At 71.0% G+C, this 9,913-nt stretch overlaps 1 protein-coding gene across 1 annotated transcript; it reads right to left on the bottom strand.

Annotated features, from left to right (window-relative positions):
• Window positions 1–756: 756 nt before the first annotated feature.
• On the bottom strand, window positions 757–9,587 carry LOC148590235 (negative elongation factor E-like). The gene is given in 11 exon segments (XM_088539285.1): window positions 757–839; window positions 919–1,021; window positions 1,999–2,053; window positions 2,588–2,732; window positions 3,381–3,431; window positions 3,434–3,552; window positions 4,525–4,559; window positions 5,109–5,183; window positions 6,625–6,770; window positions 8,069–8,141; window positions 9,490–9,587. Coding segments are annotated over 11 exon segments (960 nt in total). The 5' UTR covers window positions 9,565–9,587.
• Between the last annotated feature and the right edge of the window lie 326 nt (window positions 9,588–9,913).

Here is a 9,913-nt window from a genome sequence, read left to right as displayed (position 1 = left end):
CATGGGAATGACACGGGAACCTGCTGGAGCTGCTGCCCTGGCTGCAGGGGGGGCTGCGCGACGAGGACCTGGGATTCCTGCCGGACACGGCCGGGAATGACGCGGGATAACATGGAACGACACGGGATAACACGGGAACGACACCACGGCAACGACACGGGAACAACACAGGAGCGACACGGAAATGACACGGGAATGACATGGGAATGACACGGGAATGACACGGGAACGACACGGAATGACACGGGATAACACGGGATGACACGGGATAACACCGGAACGACACGGGAACGACACGGGAACGACACGGGAACGACACGGGAACGACATGATGAGGACCTGGGATTCCTGCCGGACACAGCGGGGACACGATAGGGACACGGGAATGACACAGGAAGGACACACCAGGGACACACCAGGGACATGAGAACAACACGACAAAAACACGACAATGACACGGAAACGACTCGCTAAGGACACGCCAAGAACACAACAAAGACACAACAATGACAGGACAATGACGCGCTGGGGACAGGGTAGGGACCCGCCGGGGACACGCTAAGGACACGCTAAGGACACGCAAGGACACGGCAAGGATGTGTGTGATGCACAACGGCACGCGGTGACACGGTGTAGCGAGCGACGCGGTGACACGCGGTGACACGGTGACACGCTGTAATGGGCGACGCGGTGACACGTGGTGACACGCGGTGACGCGACGCGGTGACACGCGGTGACACGCGGTGCAATGAAGCGTCACTGGGCGCCGAACAGGTCCTCGTTGTACACCACCTGCGCGCGCTTGTCGCGGTGACAGCCCTTGGCGCTGTTCTTCACCGCTGGGGGGGGACGGGGGCGTCAGGGGGGTCCCCAAAGGGGCCCCGGCGTCCGGGACGCCCCCCCGGCCCCCCCGCTCACCCAGGGACCCCCAGAGCGACTTCCCGGTGGCCGCGTCCAGCAGCGGCTGCTTCCGGGCGATGCTGACGCGGAGCTGGACGTCCTGGACCACGGCGCCGTGGAGCTGCGGAAAGGGGCGGGGTCAGCGCAGGGACCGCCCCCCCGGACCCACCCCCACGTCCTGGACCACGGCGCCGTGGAGCTGGGGGCGGGGAAAGGGGCGGGGTCAGTGCAGGGACCGCCCCTGGACCCGCCCCCCACGTCCTGGACCACGGCGCCGTGGAGCTGCGGAAAGGGGCGGGGTCAGGGATGGCCACGCCCCCCTGGACCCGCCCCCACGTCCTGGACCACGGCGCCGTGGAGCTGGGGAAAGGGGCGGGGAAAGGGGCGGGGTCAGCGCAAGGACCGCCCCCCTAGACCCGCCCCCACGTCCTGGACCACGGCGCCGTGGAGCTGGGGAAAGGGGCGGGGTCAGGGATGGCCACGCCCCCCCCGGACCCGCCCCACGTCCTGGACCACGGCGCCGTGGAGCTGCGGAAAGGGGCGGGGTCAGCACAAGGACCGCCCCCAACCCCGCCCCCCACGTCCTGGACCACGGCGCCGTGGAGCTGCGGAAAGGGGCGGGGTCAGGGATGGCCACGCCCCCCCTGGGCCCACCCCCCACGTCCTGGACCACGGCGCCATGGAGCTGGGGGCGGGGAAAGGGGCGGGGTCAGCGCAGGGACCGCCCCCCCCGGACCCGCCCCCACGTCCTGGACCACGGCGCCATGGAGCTGCGGAAAGGGGCGGAGTCAGGGATGGCCACGCCCCCCCTGGACCCGCCCCCCCCCCCCCCCCCCACGTCCTGGACCACGGCGCCGTGGAGCTGCGGAAAGGGGCGGGGTCAGCGCAGGGACCGCCCCCCCTCTGGACCCGCCCCCACGTCCTGGACCACGGCGCCGTGGAGCTGGGGGGGCGGGGAAAGGGGTGGGCTCAAGGATGGCCACGCCCCCCGACCCGCCCCCGCGTCCTGGACCACCACCGTGCAGCTGGGGGTGGGATCAGGGCAGGCCCCGCCCCCGTTGGCCTCCAGGCCCCGCCTCCCCTCCAGGCCCCGCCCACCTCGGCCATGGCCTGGTCGGCCGACTCCATCTTCTCGAAGGTGACGAAGGCGCAGCTGGGAGGGGGCGGGGCCGCGCTGAGGCCACGCCCCTCCCATAGCCCCGCCCCACCCAAGCAACAGGTCCCGCCCACCTCAACCACCTTCCTCTTAGCCCCGCCCCTCTCATTAGCTCCACTCCCTCTTATAGCCCCGCCCTCTCCTACTTCAACCCTTCTGGTGCCTCCCCACAGGCCCTCCCACCTTAGCCCCACCCCCATTACCCGGACAGGCCCCTCCTCCCCCTGCAGCCCCGCCCACCTTGACCCCCCCGAGTTCCTCCCCTCGCCCCGCCCCCGCCGGGACCCCGCCCCCCTCCGAGGCCCCGCCCACTCCTCCCCTTGCAGCCCATCCCACCTTGACCCCCCCAGCTCCTCCCCTCGCCCCTCCCTTGTGCTCGAAGCCCCGCCCCCGCCGAAGCCCCGCCCACTCCAAAGCCCCGCCCCCCACACCAGGACCCCCGCCCCCCACCAAGGCCCTGCCCTACACCAAAGCCCCGAGGCCCCGCCCCCGTTCCCAAGGCCCCGCCCCCTTTCCCGAGGCCCCGCCCACTTGCGGGGCGCGTCCACCGAGAGGTCGATGATGGCTCCGAAGGGGCCGAAGGCTCCGCGCAGCAGCTCCGGGCTAAGCTCCGCCCCCGCCACGTAGAGGGTGTTGCCCTTGCGGGGGGGGCGGCGCTCGGGGAACGAGTCCGAGCCTGGGGGGGCGGGGCGTGGGCGGGGCCTCGGGAACCGCCCCCTTCCCTTAAAGGGACCGCGACGCCCAGGAACCGCCCCCATACCCCCCAAAAAAGGGCCCGGGCATCTGGGAACCCCCCCGCTCTTAAAGGGGCCCAGGCGTCCGGGAGCTCCTCCCCTTTTTATCGCCCCGCCCCCTTAAAGGGGCCCAGACGTCTGGCCCCCCCCTCCCTTAAAGGGGCTCTGGGAACCCCCCATCCCCCCAAAAAGGGCCCGGGCGTCCGGGTACACCCCCCCCCCCCACTGGAAGGGCCCCTCCCCAGATGCCCCCCCTCCCTTCCACCCCCCCCCCGGTGCTCCCCCCTTCGGGCACCCCTCCCCCCGTTATCCCCCCCGTGTCCCCCCCCCCGCTCACCCCGGAAGGCCCCGCCCCCTTTCCCCCCCGCTCACCCCGAAGGCCCCGCCCCCTTTCCCCCCGCTCACGCCGGAAGGCCCCGCCCCCTTTCCCCCCGCTCACCCCGGAAGGCCCCGCCCCCTTTCCCCCCCGCTCACCCCGGAAGGCCCCGCCCCCCATTACCCCCCCCATGCCCCCCCCGTTACCCCCCCGCCCCCTTCCCCCCCCCGCTCACCCGGAAGCCCCGCCCCCTTTTCGTCCCCCCCCCGCTCACGCCGGAAGGCCCCGTCCGGGCGCCCCCCCCTCTCGTCGTCCCCCTCGGGCTCCAGTCCAGGCGCCTCTCGCGCTCCCCCCGCTCGGGGGGGGGCGGGTCCCCGCGGGGGGGGCCCCCCGGCGCCGCCCCCCCCCCCTCGGGCTCCCGCAGCCGCTCGGAGGCGCTGACGAAACTGGGGGGGGGGACACGGGGGGGGGTTAATTATTGGGGGGGGGGGACACGGGGGGGACACGAGGGGGTCACGGGGGGGTTAATTATTGGGGGGGGACACGGGGGGGGTTGTTATTGGGGGGACATGGGGGGGTCACGGGGGGTTATTGGGGGGGACACGGGGGGGGTTAATTATTGGGGGTGGACACGGGGGGGTTAATTATTGGGGGGACACGGGGGGTCACGGGGGGGTTATTGGGGGGGACACGGGGGGGTTAATTATTGGGGGGGACATGGGGGGGTTGTTATTGGGGGGGGACATGGGGGGACACGGGGGGGTTATTGGGGGGACACGGGGGGTTAATTATTTGGGGGGGACACGGGGGGGGACACGGGGGGGTTATTGGGGGGGACATGGGGGGGTTAATTATTGGGGGGGGACACGGGGGGGGACATGGGGGGGTCACGGGGGGGTTATTGGGGGGACACGGGGGGGACACGGGGGGGTTATTGGGGGGACACGGGGGGGTTAATTATTGGGGGGGACACGGGGGGGTTGTTATTGGGGGGGACACGGGGGGGACACGGGGGTTATTGGGGGGGACACGGGGGGGTTAATTATTGGGGGGGACACGGGGGGGTTGTTATTGGGGGGGGACACGGGGGGGACACGGGGGGTTATTGGGGGGGACACGGGGGGGTTAATTATTGGGGGGGACACGGGGGGGTTGTTATTGGGGGGGGACACGGGGGGGACACGGGGGGTTATTGGGGGGGACACGGGGGGTTAATTATTGGGGGGGACACGGGGGGGTTGTTATTGGGGGGGGACACGGGGGGGACACGGGGGGGTTATTGGGGGGACACGGGAGGGACACGGAGGGGTTATTGGGGGGGTCACGAGGGGGTTAATTATTGGGGGGGGGACACGGGGGGGTCACGGGGGGGTTATTGGGGGGGTCGTTCCTGCCCCCCCCCCGCCCCCCCCACTCACCTCTCATAGAGCGACTTGCGCTGGGGGCGCCGCGACTGGGGGGGGGGAGGGAGCGTTGGGGGCCCCGGCGTCCGGGCACCCCAAAACCCCCCCCCCCAAAAAAAAGAGGGGCCCAGGCGTCCGGGTGCCCCCAAATGACCCAACCCCCGCCCAGTCCAGACACCCCCAAATGACCCCCCCCCCTGAGGGGCCCGGGCGTCCGGGCACCCCCACATGACCCAACCCCCCCCCCAAATCCAGACACCCCCCAAATGACCCCCCCAAAAGAGGGGCCCAGGCATCCGGGCACCCCAAACCCCCCCCCCCCAAAAAAGAGGGCCCAGGCGTCCGGGCACCCCCAAATGACCCAACCCCCCCCCTCCAAAAAGGGCCCCCCCAACGCAGACACCCCCACTGACCCCCCTGAATCCAGACACCCCCCTTCCCCCTCCGAAGGCCCCCCCGAAACCCGACTCCCCATTCCCCCCCCCCCCCCCCCAAATCTGGACCCCCCCCCAAAGCCCCCCCTGAATCCGGACGCCCCCCCATTCCCAGCCCCCCAAATCCCGACACCCCCCCCATTCCCCCCCCCCCCGCCCCCCCACCTCGCTGCCGTCCTCGTCGGCCGACACGCTCCTCTGGAAGGGCTGGAACGGGGGGGCCGGGCCCTTCTCGGGGTCCTGGGGGGGGACGGGGGGGTCGGGGGGGGCCTGGACGCCGGGGCCCCTTCCCGGGGGGGGGTTGGGGGGTTTGGGGGGGGTTCCCATCCCCTCCTGGGGGGGTCACGGGGGGGTTGGGGGGTTTGGGGGTTCCCATCCCCTCCCGGGGGGGTCGGGGGGTTTGGGGGTTCCCATGCACTCCTGGGGGGGTCATGGGGGGGTCTGGGGGGGGTTCCCATCCCCTCCCCGGGGGGGTCACGGGGGGGTCGGGGGGTTTGGGGGTTCCCATCCCCTCCTGGGGGGGTTGGGGGGTTTGGGGGTTCCCATCCCCTCCCGGGGGGGGTCACGGGGGGGTTGGGGGTTCCCATCCCCTCCCGGGGGGGTTGGGGGGTTTGGGGGTTCCCATCCCCTCCTGGGGGGGTTGGGGGGTTTGGGGGTTCCCATCCCCTCCCGGGGGGGGTCACGGGGGGGTTGGGGGTTCCCATCCCCTCCCGGGGGGGTTGGGGGGTTTGGGGGTTCCCATCCCCTCCCCAGGGGGGTCACGGGGGGGTTGGGGGGGTTCCTAGGTGCTCCTGGACACCAGCCCCCCCCGGGGGGGTCGGGGGGGGGTCCTGGGGGGGCTCCATCCGCTCCCGGACGCCGGGGCCCCTTCCTGGGGGGTCCGGGGGGGGTTCCCATCCCCTCCCGGGGGGGTTTGGGGGGGTCCCAGACGCCGGGGTCCCTTCTCGGGGGGGTCGGGGGGTCCGGGGGGGTCCATCTGCTCCCCGGGGGGGTCACGGGGGGTTTGGGGGTTCCCATCCCCTCCCGGGGGGGTCACAGGGGGTTGGGGGGTTTGGGGGGTTCCCATCTGCTCCCGGACAGCAGCCCCCCCCCGGGGGGCAGTTTGGGGGGGTCCTGGACGCCAGGGCCCCCCCCTTGGGGGGTCAGGGGATTTGGGGGGGTCCAGGCGCTCCCGGACACCAGGGCCCCCCCTGAGGGGGGTCTGGGGGGTCCCAGACGCCGGGGCCCCCCCTTGGGGGGTCGGGGGATTTGGGGGGGGTCCAGGTGCTCCTGGACACCAGCCCCCCCCCGTGGGGGTCGGGGGGGGGGGGTCCTGGGGGGGCTCCATCCGCTCCCGGACGCCGGGGCCCCTTCCCGGGGGGGTCGGGGGGGGGGTCCGGGGGGGGTCCATCCGCTCCCCGGGGAGGTCACGGGGGGGTCTGGGGGGGGGTTCCCATCCCCTCCTGGGGGGGTTTGGGGGGGGTCCCAGACGCCGGGGCCCCCCCCTTGGGGGGTCGGGGGGTCCGGGGGGGTCCATCCACTCCCCGGGGGGGTCCGGGGGGGTCACGGGGGGGTCCGGGGGGGTCCATCCGCTCCCCGGGGGGGTCGGGGGGTCCGGGGGGGTCCATCCGCTCCCCGGGGGGTCCGGGGGGTCCGGGGGGTCCATCCGCTCCCCGGGGGGTCCGGGGGGTTTTGGGGTCACCTTGAGCTTCCCCTCCAGCGTCCTGGACCGTTTGAAGCCGCTGCTCTTGGTCTCGGCCTTGATGGCGCTGATGGCCCCGGACTTGACCAGCAGCTTGGCCTGCTCGGTGGCCGTGGCCGTGTCCACGGGGGGCTGCTCCGAGAGGGCTAACGAGGGGGGGACATGGGGGTGACCCACAGGGTGAGGGGGACACGGGGGTGACCCACGGGGTGGCCGTGGCTGTGTCCACGGGGGGCTGCTCCGACAGCGCTGGGGACACGGGGGTGACCCATGGGGGGACATTGGGGTGACCAGGGGGGACTGGGGACACCGGGGTGACCCCTGGGGGGACATTGGGGTGACCCATGATGGGGACACCAGGGTGACCCCTGGGGTGGCCGTGTCCACGGGGGGCTGCTCCGACAGGGCTGACAGAGAGAGAGGACATTGGGGTGACCAGGGGGGGACATTGGGGTGACCCACGGGGGGACCTTGGGGTGACCCATGGGGGGACAGGACACCGGGGTGACCCACAGGGCAGGAGGGGACATTGGGGTGACCCACAGGGTGGCCGTGTCCACAGGGGGCTGCTCCGACAGCGCTGGGGACGGGGGGGACATTGGAGTGACCCATGGGGTGAGGGAGACATGGGGGTGACACCCCAGAGTGACCCATGGAGGGGACATTGGGGTGACCCATGGCATGGCCGTGTCCACGGGGGGCTGCTCCGAGAGCGCTGGGGACAGGGGGGACACGGGGGTGACCAGGGGGGGACATGGGGGTGACCCATGGGGGGACATTGGGGTGACCCACGGGGTGGCCGTGGCCGTGTCCACGGGGGGCTGCTCTGAGAGGGCTAACGAGGGGGGGGACATGGGGGTGACCCATGGGGGGACATTGGGGTGACCCATGGGGTGAGGGGGACATGGGGGTGACACCCCAGAGTGACCCATGGAGGGGACATTGGGGTGACCCACAGGGTGAGGGGGACACGGGGGTGACAGGGGGGGACACCCCAGAGGGACCCACGGGGCAGGAGGGGACATTGGGGTGACCCCCATTGGGGTGACCCATAGGGGGCTGGGGACACCCCAGAGGGACCCACGGGGCAGGAGGGGACACGGGGGTGACGGGGGGGACACCGGGGTGACCCCTGGGGTGGCCGGGGACACCCCCCCCCGAGTGACCAAGGGCCCCCCCCCATCCTGCCCCCCCCAAGGGCTCCCCCACCGCCCCCATCCCCCCGTGTCCCCCCCACTCACAGCGCTTGATGCCCCCCCATGTTACCCCCCCGTGTCCCCCCCCCATGTTGCCCCCCCCAGTGTTACCCCCCCCGCTCACAGCACTTGATGCCCCCCTGGTGTTACCCCCCCCGGTGTTACCCCCCCTCCGGTGTTACCCCCCCCCCCGGTGTTATCCCCCCCCCCGTTGTTGCCCCCCCCCCTGTGTCCCCCCCCCATCTCACAGCGCTTGATGCCCCCCTGGCCGCCGGCCCCGCTCGAGCTCTGCTGCTTCTTCAGCGCCAGCAGGGCCTTCTTCTGCGGGGGGGGGGACATAGGGGCTGCCTGGAGCGACTATAGATTCCCTAGAGCCCCTATAGCGCCCGCAGCCTCCTTAGAGCCCCTATAGCCTCCCTGTACCCCCATAGCCTCCCTATAGCTCCTATGGCCTCCCTATAACTCCTATGGCCTCCCTATAGCCCCTATGGCCTCCCTTTAATTCCTATGGTCTCTCTATAGCCCCTATGGTCTCCCTGTACCCCCATAACCTCCCTATAGCCCCTATGGCCGCCCTATAGCTCCGCATGGCCTCCTTAGAGCCCCTGTGGCTCTGCCAGGGTCTCCCTATAACCTCCCTATGGCTCCTATGGGCTCCCTATAGCCCCCCCACGGCCTCCCCATTCCCTATAGGGCCTACAGCCCCATTGCCCCCTCCCAGAGTCCCCCCACCCCCCTTATGGCCCCTATAGCCCCCAACGGCCCCCATAGACCCTTGTTATGGCTCCCTATGGACCCCTATAGCCGCCTATAGAGCCCTATGGTCCCTGCAGATCCTCTCTACTACCCTCTGTAGACTCCTGGGCCTCCACAGACCATTTCTACGGACCCTATAGCCCCATATGGTCCCCTATAGCCCCCACAGACCCTCCCCATGGCCCCCTATAGCCCCCTGGCCACGCATAGACCCTCCCCATGGTCCCCTATAGCCCCCTATGGCCCCATAGATCCTCCCATGATCCCCTATAGCCCCCTATAGCCCCCTATGGCCCATAGACTCTATGGTCCCCTATAGCCCCCTATAGCCCCCATAGACCCTCCCCATGGTCCCCTATGGCCCCCTATGCCCCCATAGACTCTATGGTCCCCTATAGCCCCCTATAGCCCCCTATGGCCCCATAGACTCTCTCTATGGTCCCCTATAGCCCCCTATGGCCCCATAGACCCTCCCCATGGTCCCCTATAGCCCCCTATGGCCCCATAAACTCTCCCCATGGTCCCCCTATAGCCCCCTATGGCCCCATAGACTCTCTCTATGGTCCCCTATAGCCCCCTATAGCCCCATAGACTCTCTCTATGGTCCCCTATAGCCCCCTATGGCCCCATAGACCCTCCCCATGGTCCCCTATAGCCTCCTATAGCCCCCATAGACTCTCTCTATGGTCCCCTATAGCCCCCTATGGCCCCATAGACCCTCCCCATGGTCCCCTATAGCTCCCTATGGCCCCATAGACCCTCCCCATGGTCCCCTATAGCCCCCTATAGCCCCCATAGACGCTCCCATGGTCCCCTATAGCCCCCTATGGCCCCATAGACTCTCTCTATAGCCCCCTATAGCCCCATAGACTCTATGGTCCCCTATAGCCCCCTATGGCCCCGTAGGCGCCACCTTCTTGCGCAGCTTCCCCAGACGCTTCTGCAGCGTCTCCTCCTCCTCCGTGAGCGCCGGCGGCAGCGACAGCATCGCGGGCCGGGACCGGAACCGGAACCGGGACCGGGAACCGGGACCGAACCGGGAAAGAACCGGGACCGAACCGGGAAAGAACCGGAACGGAACCGAACCGGGACCGGACAGAGCCCAGGCGGAACCGGGACCCAGCCGGAACGGAAGCGGGGCCGAGCCGGAAGCGGGGAGGCCGGGCCGGAAGCGGGGCCGGGCCGGGCAGGCGGCGGTTCCCCTGGCAACGGCGCAGGGCCACGGCGGGGAGGAGGCGGCGCCGCCCCACAATGCGCCGCGCGCGCCTCATTTGCATAACCCACCCCACCCAGCGACCCGGCGCCCATTGGCTGCGCCGCGGGCGCTGATTGGAGGA

The sequence above is a fragment of the Tinamus guttatus genome, unplaced genomic scaffold (assembly GCF_059628265.1).
Source record: "Tinamus guttatus ecotype Peru unplaced genomic scaffold, ASM5962826v1 Tinamus_guttatus_pri_ptg001562l, whole genome shotgun sequence".
Classification (NCBI taxonomy): Eukaryota; Metazoa; Chordata; class Aves; order Tinamiformes; family Tinamidae; genus Tinamus; species Tinamus guttatus.
The sequence above is the reverse complement of the archived record's forward strand: the minus strand, read 5'-3'. Positions and strand labels throughout refer to the sequence as shown.